This window comes from Chionomys nivalis, chromosome 11, assembly GCF_950005125.1.
Source record: "Chionomys nivalis chromosome 11, mChiNiv1.1, whole genome shotgun sequence".
Classification (NCBI taxonomy): Eukaryota; Metazoa; Chordata; class Mammalia; order Rodentia; family Cricetidae; genus Chionomys; species Chionomys nivalis.
This window is the reverse complement of record NC_080096.1, coordinates 11,698,478-11,715,292: the sequence shown is the minus strand read 5'-3', so window position 1 is coordinate 11,715,292 and position 16,815 is coordinate 11,698,478. Positions and strand designations below refer to the sequence as shown.

The following is a 16,815-nucleotide window of genomic DNA, read 5'->3' as shown; positions in this document are numbered from 1 at the left end:
TTCTCTTTTTGGTGGGGGAGGGCAGTTCAAACAGGGTTTCCATTTGTAGCTATGGAGCCTGTCCTGGAACTTGCTTTTTTTTTTTTTTTTTTTAAAGATTTATTATGTATACGGTAGTCTCAGTACTCTGCCTGCAGGCCAGAAGAGGGCACCAGATCTCATTACAGATGGTTGTGAGCCACCATGTGGTTGCTGGGAATTGAACTCAGGACCTTTGGAAGAGCAGGCGGTGCTCTTAACCATCAGCCATCTCTCCAGCCCCCTGGAACTTGCTCTTATGTTTTTTGGAGACATGGTCTCACATTGCATTCCAGGCTTGCCTGGAACTATATAGCTCAGGTTAACCTCGACCTTGCCCAGTTTATACCCAGTAATCTCTAGTCACCTGGCACTCTGCAGGTAAACCTATGAGATGGTTTCCTATGTCTCTTTAGAGAAAATGTACATATTTGCCCTTCAATTTTTGTGCAAAGGAACACGTTATTTTCGGTTTTTGTCAGTGCTGGGGCTTGGTCACAGAGTCTGGCATATGCTAGTCAGGTACTCTGCACTGAGCTCCTTCCTGTACCCTAGACTTTTTCCTAGCTGCCTGCCCTTTATACATCTTAGTGATCAATACATAGAATGCCTTCATTCATTTCTTCCAGGCATCTGTGAGCCACTGGATATATAAATATTTATGTAACTTCTCAGTAGACACTATTAGACAGAGTACTAAACAGTTCCCCCAAATTTTATGTTCAAGTCCTAACCCCCAGTACTTGCATATGTAGACTTGTTAGAAACAGGGCCTTACTTTGCAGCTGTAATTAGTTAAGGATTTCAAGATGACATCCCCACCGAGCGGTGGTGGCGCACGCCTTTAATCCCAGCACTCGGGAGGCAGAGGCAGGCAGATCTCTGAGTTTGAGGCCAGCCTGATCTACAAGAGCTAGTTCCAGGGCAGGAACCAAAAAGCTACGGAGAAACCCTGTCTCGAAAATCCAAAAAAAAAAAAAAAAAAAAAAAAAAAGATGACATCCCAGAATCGTTAAGGGTCACAAAATCCAGTAATTTAGTGGACACAGAGGCACAGAATGTCATGCAAGAAGCAGAGACTAGCATTGTACTGTCACAAAGCAAGGAATGCTTGGGGCCAGCAGAAGCTGCTTGCAGCAAGGATTCGGCCCTTGAAGCCTACCTAGACCTCTTGGATGAATGCAGCAAGGCTGGCTTTCTACTGTTTTGTGGATCACTACTCTGAGTTTGCCCCTAATAAACCTTTATTATGCTCCATTCTGGGCGTGGAACTATTTAATACCGCAACATTCACCTCTGAACACTGAACTACAAGTAGGTATCACCACACTTGGCAGACTTCTAGTTGAAGGAACCTTGTAAGTCTACACATTCCGACATTCAGCCTCCCCACACATAGTGTTCACTCAGATGGGCACCAGTGTGATGCAGAAGTGGGGCCCTTCTGACACAGTCTTGTGTTTTCAGTGGGCAGGATTTCTTTTTTTTTTTTGAGACAGGGTTTCTCTGTGGTTTTGGAGCCTGTCCTGGAACTAGCTCTTGTAGACCAGGCTGGTCTCGAACTCACAGAGATCCGCCTGCCTGTGCCTCCCGAGTGCTGGGATTAAAGGCGTGCGCCACCACCGCCCGGCTACAGTGGGCAGGATTTTTAAACCTTTTTTTTTTGGCCTGGCCTCTGTATACACGTACCCTTTCACACTTGGGCTTGTGTGGTGGGTCTACAGAAAGTTCTCCACAGCTTTGTCCACTGAAGGTCCACCAGTGACTCCAGCTGCCACAAGGATGGGAAAAGACTCCTCTTGACATACTAAGAGATGTGCTACCCTTAGAGCAGAAGGACCAGGTTCTCCTCTGAATGAAATGATACCCTGGCACCCAAGAGCTGAGCAGCCATGCCGCCAAAAACACATCCATCTGACAGACACTACAGAAGTCAAAATTTTTATTTTTCTTTCCCATCTTTAAAACTCTGGTCCCACAAGATCAAAACTTCTTTCAGTTCATGGTCTTTTTTTTTTTTTTTTTTTTTTGGTTTTTCGAGACAGGGTTTCTCTGTGGTTTTGGAGCCTGTCCTGGAACTAGCTCTTGTAGACCAGGCTGGTCTCGAACTCACAGAGATCCGCCTGCCTCTGCCTCCCGAGTGCTGGGATTAAAGGCGTGCGCCACCACCGCCCGGCTCAGTTCATGGTCTTGACCCTTCAAAAAAGAAACCCTTTCAACTGAAGGTAAGGTTAAGTCTATAAAGAAACGTCAGAGAGGCACTGAGGAGACAATGGCTTCCAGCTGACAGAGCTCCTCTGTCACAGTCTCTGAAGGGAGAAAAGGACAGGCTATCTACAGGCATGTCCCTCCAGAAGCCACCAGGGAAGGACCAGTCGTGCCATGACCCTGTGAGCCCAGAGCAGAGGCAGAAGACCGTTCGGTGATGCTCCAACTTCCTCAGAGCTCTGCTCAGCAGGCTCCCAGAGCCTGCCCCACCTGAGGGGCGACTGCTTGAAGACAGGGAAACCAGGTACACAGGATGACTCCCGTAGCTGCCTCTGGGGCTCAGGGCAGGGAGGAGGGTGTGTGAGAGGACCCAGCCATGGTGGGTCCCTCGCAAGGGCACATTAGTGCTGGTCAGCATATTAGCAGAGCAATGTATTAACATTTTCAAAAAGCTGCTTAATCCTTCCAGTGTCCCCGGACAGCACACTCAAGCTGCAGCTCAAAGATGTACTAGCAATCAGGAAGATCCTCTGCAGCATCCCACAATGTCTGCAATGGACAGAGTGCAGGGAGTCCCCTGTCCAACAGTGAATCGGGGACACTTGCCAACCTGAGGGGCAGAGCTGAGCCCAGGCCACAAACTCAACCATTCTGTGCTTTAGGGGCTGTGTTTAATAAGGATCACTTCATGGAAGAAGGCAGGTCTGGGTCCCTCCTGTAAGGAAGGATGAGCTGGGGGCCCTGGAGTGTTTGCCCCTGTCATCTGGCTGTGTAGCACCTGTACCCCAGCAAGTGAGGCATTTTACTGCCAATTTACTGTTTCTTGTTGCTCAGGCTGTCAAGAGAGCCAGGCAAAGAGAAGAGAGTGATGCTCCAGGGGCCAGCCAGGGAGCACTTCGCCTCCTTCTGTGGGCCTGATGAGGCAGCTTCTTCCCAGAAGTTGTGAAGAAAAAGTTGTGCATCAAAACTGGACCCAGCCGGTGCCTGGCTGAGACTGGCTGGAGGGCGGCCTGTGAAGGGAAGACAGGAGGTGGCAGTATCCAGCTGTTGGAGAGCAGACACAGGGGCATATTTTTGGGCAGATGGAGCTCTAAGGAGGCAGTCCCCAAAGGGCCTAGAGCAGCAGGCAGCAGATGTGGCTTAAGGATCCAATCTGGCCCATGTGTGGGTCTGAGCTGTCCCTTCCTTTACAGAAGACAGACCCGCGCTGACAGCTCCAAAGTCTCCCATATACCCTGAGGATAGGAATCTGGCATCTTTCCACACTGACCCCAAGGGCAGGCCCCTAAAGCTCAGGAGATGCCTTGCCTCAGAGGTCCTGTAAAGATAGTGCAGGCCTAAAATCTGGGTCTTGATTCCCGACCCAAGGCAGCAGTTGGTGAGAACCAGACAAGTTTGCAAAAGGAGGTCTCAGGCAGTGGGGAACAGTGGAAAGCTTTTACAGAGGTAAAGAGGGCAGTATGCCACCCAAGGCAGGGGCTCTGTCCCATGGCAACCATGAAAATGTCCAACCAGAGCTAGTCTCCCAGCAGGTCGAACCAGCAATTCCAGGAAACTCAGGGAAATAGCTCTGGCCCCACCCAGCCCAGAAAGCTCCCCTCCTTACCCTGTGGATTTGGTGAAGTCGCCCCAGACATCAGCAGTCGTGGCGGCAGCAGGCTTAGACTGTGGCCAGGGTTCTGTGGCACCTCCTAGTGATGTCCCCAAATCCAATGAGAGAAGAAAGAAATAGGGAAGTCAGATATCTTTATTTGTTTGTTTATTTATTATGTATACAATAATCCGTCTGCATGTATGTCTGCAGGCCAGAAGAGGGCACCAGACCTCATTACAGATGGTTGTGAGCCACCATCTGGTTGCCGGGAATCGAACTCAGGACCTTTGGAAGAGCAGGCAAATGCTCTTAACCACTGAGTCATCTCTCCAGCCCAGATATCTTTCTGGTAGTCTCAGTTACTAAATTTTTAAATCTGGGGACCAGTATCCCACAGGGAGACATGTTTTGGGGACAAACGACTCCAGAGAAAGCCACATTTCCACCACCTTATTCATGGGTCCTTGGTAGCCCCTAGAGAGAAAACAGGAGCCACATACAAGGTGGAGGGAGTGGTGCCAGGGAACATGAGTCACACGTGTGTCCTGTTCAGACTTCTGGAGTGGGAATGCTTCCTGAAACCCCAGAGCCTGTCCAGAAAGCCTGCAGTACCATGTGCATCAACTGGCTAGAGCCACAGGCCACACACTGCCAGGGAGAGCCTTCCAGTCGAGGCCACACAGAAGCTGCCCTCACACCTCTTCTGGGGGCAAGCCTACTCCTGGCTTCCTGGTGCCTTTCCTATGCTGCCCAACGGCCACACTGCCATTTCTCAACTGCCCTGGACTGGAAAACCAGATAAAACCCAAGGTCCCCATCAGGGACACCTCACAGTTCACTGAGTGCTAAGCATGCATTACCTCATTTGAACCTCACCACAGTGCCTAGGGGAGGTCAGGCTGGGATTGGCTGTGTGACTGTGCAGGTCATTTGAGTTTCACTTTTCTTAGCTCTCATTCGGCTGACAGGACAATTTCACAGGGCAGAATGAGCTCCTAGATCCGGCATGCTCAGCTCAGGCCCAGCACACAGTGTCACTAAAATGCCAATGAGTGAACCCAGGCTGGCACTCAGGGAGAGTTCACAGTGGTCAGCATACTACTCCGAGTGTAGCACAAGGCTTAGCTCAGGTGTCTTCACTATAAACATCATCAGTATCTCATTCTACAGATGGGAAAACAGACGCACAGAGACGTAGGCCATTAGGAGCTCAAAACAAAGAGCTAGTCTAAATTCTGCACCGTGATTCCAGAGCAGACAGCATCAGCAGCAGGCAGCTGGCGACTCTATGACACCACCTTGTGTGTAAACGTGTTTACTGCAGGCTGTAAGTACTAGGACAGAAGCCGGAGAGCTAGGACTCCATGCTGTGCAAAAGATCCTGACTTCACGACACTGTATTTGTTTTTTTCATCTTTACTATGGCTTATGAAAATGTTAAATGTATGTTCTACCTGTTTATCAGAATGTTACTGCAGCCATCTCAAGTTAAGGAACACTGCCCTATGGTATCTCCAGGGCCTAATCCTCTACACTCACCCAGAGACCAGGGAAGGCTGAGACATACACAGAATGTTCTAAGCATTCAGACTGCTGCTCCTGTCCCTGGCGATGCCACAGCCAGCGTCCTGTGAGCACACTCTGAACATAATGCCAGAAAGATTTCCTGATGCCAGGCAGAGGCTGGATTCAACTCTGGCACTCTCCCAGCCGACCTCACACTGCTGAGGTTGGAGCCTGACCTCCAGGGAGGGGAGACAATGTCAGACTCTAAGAACCAGGAGCACAGGAAGGCTCCCTGCCTAGGTGTATGACTCCAAACTTGTGGACAGCACTGTGGAAAAGGGTGGTGACAATCCCTGCCTGGTGGGGAGGTGGAGGAAGAGGGCTCCCCAGCACTGCCCACTGGGAGAAGCCTCTCAGCTTCCCAGCTCCTGGTGGTGCACCAAGGAGCCCACGTCACATCTCCCCATGGTGTCTCCTGCCAAAGTACCACACTAACAGCTGCATCCAACTCTCTCCGACAATGTTTCTCAAAATCTCAACCTCTGTCTCGCTCTTCTACCTAGAATGCCAGCACCCCTGCCTCAGAGGCCTTCCTTCATAGTTCAAGCTCCTCCGGAAAGCCCCTCACAGGAATTGCTGCTGGCCCTAGTGATTCGGTACATTTGGTCTGTGCACCTGTGGTTCACCTTGCCCATGACATCTGAGTACAGACCACAGTGAGGCCCAGGCACCTGCATACCAATAACTTCATAGCCACTGCCTACCAGGACAGGACAGGTGCCCTGAAGGGCCAGGGAACAGAGGAACCTCAAGGGTATGCAAGACACCCTGGTGCCACCATCTAGTCATACACATATACACACACACACACACACAGGGCACAAAGTGAGTGTGAGAAAGGGAAGCCACAGGATCACTTCTGGGGACAAAGCTGCCGGTATGGACACAATGGTCACCCCAGCACTCACCTGAACCAGAAACAACCACTGGCTGGACTAGAGAGCCCCCCACAGACAACTGCTCCCCAGGGGGAGGGATGAGGGTGGCGGTCTTGCTCCCTGGAGGAGGGGGAAGCAGGCTCAGCCCTCCTGTGCTGGCAGGCCTGGTTCTTGGGGTCCCAGCTGTTCCTTCCTTCTTTCTCATGTTCTAAAGAGAAGAGCAGAATGCAAATCAGTCATTATGCCACCATCATGTACCGGAAAAAAGCCACCGAGACCTCCAGTCCTCAACATCTGTACAGCAAATGACAGTCCCACACAGCATCAGCATGAGCTACAGCCAAGTCATCCCAGTTTTCCATCTAGCACCAAAGCGGTCAGTGTTAAACCCAGCAGCTGACCTCACTTCTCACCAGGAAAGGACACACCAATTACAGCCATACACCGCTCCGCCCCACGAAAACAGCCCAAATATTGACTGCAGAGTACTGATGAGGACAGAGCAGCCAGAACATGCATGCTTGGTGAGGCAAGGGAAGCCAGCCTTAGTGCTCTGCCGAAGCATCCACGGGATTCTGTGGTCTCCTCCTTAGACGTGTGCGCAACAAAGACATGAGCTTGGACATTCACAGCAGCTCCATCTGGAGCTGACCAGATGTCCGCCCTCAGGGAAACAGATGAACCAGGAACACACGCACAATGGCATGTGCCATCACAGAGGACAAACAACCACAGGCAACATAGGAGTAACTCTTACAACATGGCACGGAATGAGGGTCATATATGAAAGGGACTGAGTCTCCCATACAACGCACAGAAGCGAGCATAGACCCAGTCCAAGATATCTGAAGTCAGGGCAGGAAGCTACTGGAAGTGGGCAGGAGAAGGACTCCAAAAGGGCGTCTACTTCTACTTCTTGACCTAGGTTGACCTAGGGAAGTCCTATGCTCTTAAGTGGTGTGTGTCTGTGTGTGTGTACGCACGCATGCATGCTCATATATGTGACCAAGAATGCAGGTGAGTATGCAGGCCAGGTCAACCCTGAGTGCCATCTTCAGAAACACCACCCACCTCCTTGACCTGGAACTCACCACTTAGGGGAGGATGGCTGGCCAGTGAGCAGCAGGAACCCTCCTGTCTGTCTCCCTGGCACTGGGCTACAAGCATGTGTCACCCACATTCAGCTTCTGTTTTAATGTGGGTCTTGGGTCTTGAAGTCAGGTTCTCAAGCTTGCAAGGCAAACACTTTACCAACAGGCATCTATTGTCCCAGCCCTTGTTTGGCCTTGAGAAAGTCACTCTGTTCTACACTTATAATCTGGGACTTTTCTGTATGTGACATTTCTATACAACATAACAGAGCAGCGAGCACCAAGCATGAGCTGGAAAACAGGACAAGCCACACTGATGAAGACAACAGTCTGCATGTGAGCACAGCAGCGGCAGAGGTGGAAGGGCCAGCATCCTCCACGTGCATCCAGTTAGGCCGCTTTTTCTGTTCCTATCATGGCTAAATCCACCCTAAGCCCCATCTCTGTGCCTCAATTTTCATCGGTTACAAAGGGAGATCCTGAAGTCATATGAGAAATGCCTGAAACACTACCTGGCCCACAGCTGACGCTCATTAAATGTTAGTTTCTTCCAAGCAAGAGAAAGAATCACAGTGCCACCAGCCCACTGGATTGGACTTGCATTTTCTCTCAAGGGCCAGCTGGCCACCGTCAAGGTCCCAAAGCATCATCAGCATGAAGCAGGAAAGAGAAAGAAACGGTGAGTAAAGAGGAAAGCGTTATTTCAGAGCCACAGGCTTTCTCTACACAGATTCATTTGTCCTCGATTCCTCCCAAATGCCTCCCAGCTCCACCGCCCCTCCACTCCAGCAGCCAGGGAGAAACCGTGTCTGGGCACCCAGTCCTGCTTGACTTGCTTCTATTCAACAAGACCTGGCAGGGGAGGTTGGATGCAAAACCACACAGGAAGAAGACTCAAGGAGCCAGGACACCACCACCAGCAGAAGCTGCCCAGGACTCCCAGAATCCTCCTCGATGCCTGAGAGCCCAGGGTGTTCCCAAACTTTCCTCACTCAGGCATGAGGCCAAGATACAGCTGAGATAAGCACACTGAAGTTCCCAACCCGCTCCAACAATCAGGACAGAAACACTCACACTGGTACTGACCCCACATACCCGCCCACAGGTCATTTTCCAAGAAGCCTTCCATGGGCTCCTGCATTATGGGCCATCTGTTTTTCCCCTAGAAGCAGTCTCTCCTGCCACTCTGCAGTCACATCTGCACATGATCAGCTCAACCTGAAGAGCGTAGCAGTAGAGACCTGGTACCCTGGGGGGAACCTGGCATGAAGCCAAGATGCTGGATCCACTGTGGCTACATGGATAGAACTGAACTATGAAGGGTTGGGGGATGGGGAGGCTTTGGGCTGGGTGGTTTCAGAGTCACAAAACCACGGCCCACAGTGTCAAGTGAGGGTGGGACTCACTGCGATGTTGATCTTGATGGTCTGGCCCTCCTTGAAGCCCAGGTCCAGTTTGGGGCCTTCATCTGGGTTCTGGGCTTGCTTTGCAAACTCACTCTGCTGTTTCACCCACCTGGGGAGGATCAGGAAGAGTGGTGAGGCAGGAATGGCAGCCGCTCCGCATCCACACTCAATGCAGCAAGGTCCAGGAGGCCCTTGCTGAGGCCGACTTCCCAACCAGTAAGTAGTTCAGACCCCAGCTCTGCAACTCTTAAGCACCTCCATGGTTTAGACCTGTGGTTCTCAACCTGGGGGTCAAATGACCCTTTCCCAGGGGCCGCATATCAGATATTTGCATTACTATTCATAAAAGTGGCAAATTTAGTTATGAAGTAGCAATAAAAACAGAAGATTGGGGTCACAGCATGAGGAACTGCATTAAAGGATTGCACCTGCAGCAGAGGAAGGCTGAGACAATGGTTTAGACTCTAAGGTCTTAACACTGCTCTGAGAACTGGATGAGCTCATTCTCATTCACACGCGTACCCAGGAGGGGCGAGAGCCTGCATTTTCCCTCCAGCCCCTGGTGCGGTCTGTACCTCTGGCTCCACCTGAACACTCCTATATTCACAGACAGTACAGATACCTAAAAGGAAAGGGCAGCACAATTGTGGAGGCCCAAAAAAATGTGAGCCTATTTCCACCTTGTCTGAAGGTCAGAGAATTTGGAGGTTGCTCGAAATTGTTGACAACAACCAGGGATACACATCCTGACTTACGGTGTGGTTACTTGGGTCTTTTGACATTAAGATGGCACATACATCCTGACAGATGGTCAGGATATGCAAGCGTACTTCTGCTCCTTCCTTTTTAATAGATTTGACCTAGGGAATGGCTGCCTTCAAGATACTTGGTCTAGTGTTGCTTCACTGCCTAAACAACAGAATGCTGATGACTTGATGTCTCAAAGTGTTAAAGCAATTAGCTGTTCAAGTTGTCCTTTGTATCATGTTAAAGAAGTCTTTTGTTGCCTTCTTCCCCCTTTTGTATTGGGGCATAAAAGTGTATGGAAAATTAAAGGCCAGAGATGTCAGTATTCACTGGAACTCCCTCCCAGTACTATTCTATGTTTTTCTGTTTTATTATTTTCGAGTCTTCGTACTCTTTGCTTATATTTCTAATCCCCACGCCGCTACCCTGGCGAGTGTATTTGTGTCCCCAACCCACAATGCTGTCTACCCTCCACAATGCTACTTGGAGCCACCTGGGACAAGGGTGTCCACACAAATGCCCAGGCACTACACAGTTACCATCAGAAAAGGCCTGAGGACGCCCTGTCCTTTCACAAAGGACACCAAAGCATCTGCAAGATAACCTGGAAATGCTAGGCCCTCTTGTGACATTATAAAGGAGCAGACCCTTAGAGTCACAGGGACTCTGGCAGCTCAGGAGCTACTGAGGAAGAGCTGGGACACTGAAAAGGCTAGGCCAGCTCACACAGGTGGAACACTGTCTTGGGGACCGGCAGAGCAGAGAAGGCAGCCTAGAGGAGGACTGCCAGGCTGCTAACTGACAAAGCAGTCGTTGATTTGCACAACCAGGAAGAACGCTTCTGTCCTGGAAAGAAGGGAAGAGAAGCAGGAGACAAGAATACGTGTCCCAAGAGGTACTCACTTGAAATGGTCTTGTAACGCCACATTGAAGTCAAAGGCGTCCCCTCGGTCCCCAAAGCCAATCCCAATAAAAGCACGTCGCCCTGGTGTGGGGGAAAGTGAAGGGGAAGTGACAGCCCTCAATTTCATGTTTCCAGAGGCAAGGATTCTGCTCAGAACCCCCAGACCCGCACATACCGTTTCCATCTTCAATGCGGACCACAAAGTACCTGCTGGAGTCAGTCACGCTCTCCACAGCTGAGCCGGGAAACTGGTCCACTGGGGCCTGCGCAAAGAGCTCCCCTGTAAGTACAGGGGGAGGGAGGTGAGTCGGGGAGCCCTCTAGCCTAGTGCTGCTGTGCACTGGGGCTTTCCTGATGTGAATCACACCAGGAGAGCTGGACAGGTGGGCATTGCTCCAGGATTCAATCAAATCTATTCCTGCTGAAGGGACAGTGTCAGCATGAAATGAAGAGAAAAGCAGAGTGACAAGTGGCTTACTGGTCACATCTGTTCATAGTGTCAACAGTTTTTAATTAAGTGACAAGTATTTCAAAATCAGACAGCTTTAAAACATCCATTTGTGGAATTTTTGCGAGGTGGGGGTGTTGAGATAGATTCTCACTATGTAGCTCTGGCTGTTCCAGAACTCAGACCAGGCTGGTCTCACACTCACTGAGATTCACCTGCCTTTGCCTCTGGGATGGGCTTAAAGGCATGTGCACAATGCCTGGCCTTGATTTTGATGAAGATGAAAAGTTCCACCCATGCTGGGTCTCCATCCCCACACAGTCACTCCAGGGTGGAGCTGCCACCACCCAGCCCAGCAGCTTCTTTTCTTTGTATGGTCCCAGCGCAAGTGTGTCACCTCAGAGAGGCCCGACCACAAGAAGGACTGTTAGAGGAGCCAGCGAGCCTGGCAGAAAGCAGGGAAGTTATGATCCCACAGAACAGTCTAAAACACACTAACTCAGTTCAGTCTTGGGAGACTAGGCAAAAGGATGGCAGGTCTCACACTGCGCTCCAGGCTGGATATGGAGCTCAGTGTAAGGGCTTGATTAGCAAGCCTGGGTCAGTTTCCCAGCAGGGCATGAAGCAGGCATGGTGGGGCATGTCTATAATCTCTATACTTTGGAGAAAGAGGCTCAGAAGTTCAAGGTTATCCTTGCCTACACAGTGAGTTCCATAGTAGCCTGAGCTATATGAGACTGTCTCAGAAGGAAAGAAAAGGCATCCTTGTGTCGTGTCCCCTTGTAGACTCTGGGTTCCACAGTGGCAGCGATGACTACAAACCCAAGAGCCTCTATGTTGCTCCAGGCTCAAAGGTACTCTTTTTTTTTTTTTTTTTTTTTTTTTTTGGTTTTTCGAGACAGGGTTTCTCTGTGGTTTTGGAGCCTGTCCTGGAACTAGCTCTTGTAGACCAGGCTGGTCCCGAACTCACAGAGATCCGCCTGCCTCTGCCTCCCAAGTGCTGGGATTAAAGGCGTGCGCCACCACCGCCCGGCTTTTTTTTTTTTTAATATTTATTTATTTATTATGTATACAATATTCTGTCTGTGTGCATGTCTGCAGGCCAGAAGAGGGCACCAGACCTCCTTACAGATGGTTGTGAGCCACCATGTGGTTGCTGGGAATTGAGCTCAGGACCTTTGGAAGAGCAAGCAGTGCTCTTAACCACTGAGCATCTCTCCAGCCCTCAAAGGTACTCTTATCGGTGTCCTCAGTGTCTGATAAAACACACCACTGTTTTGTTGCTTGAGACAAGATCTCCCCATGTCCTGGATTACAGGCATGACCACAAACGTTGGCTATACCTGGTGCTTTAGAAGCAGCTGGGTCAACAACAGTGACCTAGATGAAAACTGATGGCCCTGGAGCCTGCAGCTTGTCAACTTAGTCCACCCACTTCAGCATTTAGATGCACCTAAAGGCCTTTATCTTGCAGCAATGGTTCTGCCATGGCCTTCAGCAGCCTTGGCCAGGGCAATCTCTCTCTTCCAACCTATGTCCTGTGCCTTTACCTGAAGTCCTGTCTTCCAGCTTGATGTAGGCCACCTTCCCTTTTGCAGTGATCCGTAGCCGGCCACTCCACGAAGGCTGGTCTAGCTGCCATTCTGAGGCCCTGTGAGGACAAGAAAAAGCACTAAGCCTCCTGCTCCATTCCTCCAGTGCTGGAGAAGAGGACGGGTAGGGCTGCTTGTTCAAGAACACGGCTGGCAAACATTTTCTGTAAAAGCAAGGATAGTAACTAATGTCTCCGAAGGTCACACACTTTGACTGGGCAACTGGACCATTCTGATGATGCAGTGGCAAACGGCTGATCAATGGGAGTACAAGCTGATACCGTGTCACATACAGGGCTGCTGAGACGGCTCAGCAGGTAAGGGCAACCACCGCCAAGCCTGACAACCTGCTTTTGACCCCTGGCACTCCCCATGGCAAGAGAGCCAACTCCCACAAACTGTCCCGACTGCCACTGGTAAGCAGCACATGTGCACAGACAGATACACATGGATAAACGTAATAAAACAATGTATTCTGAGATGGGGGGTCTCAGTGTGTAGCCCTGCCCAGCCTGGAGCTCCCTTTGTAGACCAGGCTGGCCTTAAACTCAGAGATCCACCTGCCTCTGCCTCCTGAGTGCTGGGATTTAAGGTGTGTGCTATCATGAGACACACATGGTAGATGAAGAGAACTAATTCCTCCATGTTGTCGTCTGACCTCCACATACATGCTGTGACAGGCATGTACCCACACACATACACACAATACATAAGCAGATAAACTTAAAAATTTTTATTACAAGGGCTTGAAAGATGGTTCAGTGGGTAAGAGCACTAGTTACTCTATTTGAGGACCCAAGTTGAATTCCCAGCACCCACATGGCAGCTCAAAGGGTCTGTAACTTGAATCCTAAGGGATCCCTTCTGGCCTCTCAGGCACACGTGTGGCATTCAGACATACATGCAGACAAAACACCCATACATATACAAAAAGTAAATTTAAAAATAAAAATAAAACTGGGAGGTGGTGGCCTGTAAAACTACACTGGTTCCGGTCTACGCTCTACTTGCTACACACTATGGGAACTAGGCTGAAAATTTAAAAACACACATGCAAACAGAGACAGACAGAGCCACGGGTCATCCTTGCAACAAGAACACCCACTTTATTGTGCTCAGGGGCAGCTTATACAGGGCTCTGGCCACGCCCCAGCTCTCGGGATCTTTCAGCTGCAGACTCTTCAGAACCCACTCCCCTGCCATCAGGGTCTCGTGCTCAGAGCAGAGGAAAACAAGTTGTTTACAGGAAATTCAGGGTCTGATGGTCCGCAGTCCCCAACAGTGACCCACACCTTTAATCCCAGCACTTGGGAGACAGACGCAGGTGGACCTCTGTGAGTTCAAGGCCTGCCTGGTCTAAGGAACAAGTGCCAGGACAGGCTCCAAAGCTACAGAGAAATCCTGTCTCAAAAATAAATAAATAAGGCCAGCGGTGGTGGCGCACGCCTTTAATCCCAGCACTCGGGAGGCAGAGGCAGGCAGATCTCTGTGAGTTCAGGGCCTGCCTGGTCTAAGGAACAAGTGCCAGGACAGGCTCCAAAGCTACAAAGAAACCCTGTCTCGAAAAACTAAAAATAAATAAATAAATAAATAAATAAATAAATAAATAAATAAAACAATAAATAAATAAATTCCATAACAGCTATATTAAAAGCTATTTTTAGCAAGTATCTTCTGAATATGGCTGCATCTCAGTAACTACACAAACACTGAAATCTGGAACTCATTTTTTACATCATGAGTCTTCAAAATCTCCAATCATTTGAAGTTGTAAAAAATATTTTTAGTTGTGGGCATTCAAAACCACAGGCCTGCCGGGCGGTGGTGGTGCACGCCTTTAATCCCAGCACTTGGGAGGCAGAGGCAGGTGGATCTCTGTGAGTTCGAGACCAGCCTGGTCTACAAGAGCTAGTTCCAGGACAGGCTCCAAAACCACAGAGAAACCCTGTCTTGAAAAACCAAAAAAAAAAAAAAAAAAACACAGGCCGCTGTAGCTTGCTGACCCACTCCATTGACTACAGACCTCCCAAATGGAATTTCCTTCCCAGCTTCCTTTCCACAGAGGAAGTAGCTAGGGGCCTATTGTTTCTGGGAAGACACAGTGATGCCAAGCTGACCAGCCGGGACTCCGAGACCATGTTGGAAGAAGTACAGAGGGGCACAATCTCTGGTAGAAAGAGCTTAAAAGTGCATGGGTGTGTATACAGGGGAGAAATGGGGTAGTTAGGGAACATATTCTCAAATGTATTCCAGGCAGGAAGAAACACAGGGGAACAAGGACCCTCATCACTGCCCTACATGAGAGGCAGAGGCAGGCGGATCTCTGTGAGTTCAAGGCCAGCTTGATCTATAAAGCAGATGCCAGGACAGCCTGGGCTGTCTCAAAAAAAACCACACACACACAAACAAAAAAAAAACAAACCAGTAGTATAGCCAGGAGGTGGTGGTGCACACTTTTAATTCCAGCACTCACGAGGCCTGCCTAGTCTATAGGATGAGCTCCAGGACAGCCAGGGCTACACAGGGAAACCCTGTCTTGAGAAGAAAAAAAAAAAAGCAATAGTGTTACATTTTAGTTGCAGAAGCACAGAAAAGCCCCTAAACAGCAAGCACCACGGGTATTTCCAGAAGGCTTTTCTGGTAAGTTCCTAAGCAAATATCATCTCTCTAGAACTCTCAAATGGCAGCTGCTGCAGGGCTACACAAATGCCGATCCGCAGCAAACAGCACAGCAGGCTCAGTTTCTGTTCCTCTTACTGGCGCAGCAGGCTTTAGATCCTGCTAAGACTAAAGGTTAGGTGCAAGGCGGGCAGTCTCTTCTCTATCAAACCAGCCTGGCGGGATACTTGGTGACCCTGCCCTCTGCCTTCAAGAGGAGTTAACCCTCACTTACTGAGTGAAGCCACCACTGCTTTGGGGGCTAGTCTCCAGTTTAATAATAGAAAGAGAACGGAGAAGGCTGGGGAGATGGTTCAGTGAGGAAAAGCGTGTGCTGAGCAAACTCGAGGAGCTGAGTTTGGATCTCCAGAAACATGAGGATGGCTGGAGCTTGTTGAGCAGCTCGTCTAGATGAAACAGCAAACACTAGCTTCAGCGAGAGCCCATCCCAAGGGAAAAACACAGAGAAAGCAAGACGCTGGCTGGTCCTCCTGTGGCTTCGGCACGCGTGCACATTGGCGCGCACACATCACGCCAACACACAAAGAAAGCACAGACAGCTGTTGCTTGCTGACCTCCGTTCCTGTTATTTCCATACCACTTTAAAGCCATCTAACGGAAACAGTAAGTGTTCAGTGAGATACCCGATCAGAAAGAGTGCGGAGTGCCTGTGTTACCCAAGTGCAAAGGACAGATAAGTCGACGACACTCCAACTCACTTGTGGTAGAGACTACTTTCTATTTCCAAATAAATTAGATACACGATCCCTTCGAGAGTCACCCTTGTCAGGCAGTGGTGGCGCACGCCTTTAATCCCAGCACTTGAGAGGCAGACGCAAGCGCTCTCTGTGAGTTCGAGGCCAGCCTCATCTACAGAGAGTTCCAGGACAGACAGGGCTATTCAGAGAAACCCTGTCTAGGAAGAAAAAATAAAAAGCCATCCTTCCTAAGTAGCAAGACCCCACCCATCACAGGGCACAGGTCACGTCATTTATATCAGCAATGACTTTTTTTTTTTTAAAGTATCTTTCATCTTGTTTGGATAGGTAATGCCAAGAGTACGGGAGGTATATAACAATAACAATGTCTGTACAACTTTGGGTCTCCCCCTCCTAGAGTGGAGTCCTGGGTTCCCTTCCAGAGACACGCCATATGTTCACAGGCACTTGTGTTGATTTGCCTCAGGTGACGCTTACTCAAGACAAGGGCAGTTGGGTCCTCCCAGCTGCAGCTTGTTGTGATGGGGGGGGGGGTGAAACAGGGACCAAGAAAGCCGCAGACAGGGACGGGTCCCTCGGATGGAGTCGGGTTACCTTCCGCTGGGCATTTTCGCGGATCCCTTCAAGGCTGTCGGTTAGGGCTGTGACATGATCCGTGGACCCCGCAGCCCACTCGTGTCCCCAAGAGCTGGCTGACAGCTCACGGCCAGCTACCCCTCCTGGGTTGGCTCCGACAGGAAGCAGCCACTGGGCTCCGTCCCTTCCTTCCCTAAACGCAACAGCCCGTCCTTGACCCCCGCAGTGCATGCCAGGGTGGCAGGGGAAAGGTTAAGCCAGAACGGTCACCTGTAGCCACGGTTGGTGGCCCGCGGCGGGATGCGGTAGACGTGGACCTCGGGCTTGACACAGAGAACCGACTCATACTCGCTCTCCTCCATCACGACTGCCGGAGCTCACCCAACTTCCGGCTTCTTCCCCGCCCCCTC

General features: G+C 50.2%; 1 protein-coding gene across 1 annotated transcript; it reads right to left on the bottom strand.

The window, feature by feature from the left end:
• Nucleotides 1-1,943: 1,943 nt before the first annotated feature.
• Nucleotides 1,944-16,810, bottom strand: Necap2 (NECAP endocytosis associated 2). The gene is made up of 8 exons (XM_057785404.1): nucleotides 16,676-16,810; nucleotides 12,411-12,511; nucleotides 10,588-10,692; nucleotides 10,412-10,493; nucleotides 8,762-8,870; nucleotides 6,295-6,472; nucleotides 3,833-3,917; nucleotides 1,944-3,236 (listed from the first exon to the last, which is right to left on the bottom strand). The coding sequence occupies exons 1-8, from the start codon at nucleotides 16,765-16,767 to the stop codon at nucleotides 3,188-3,190; spliced, it is 801 nt and encodes a 266-aa protein (XP_057641387.1). The 5' UTR covers nucleotides 16,768-16,810; the 3' UTR covers nucleotides 1,944-3,187.
• Nucleotides 16,811-16,815: the final 5 nt, after the last annotated feature.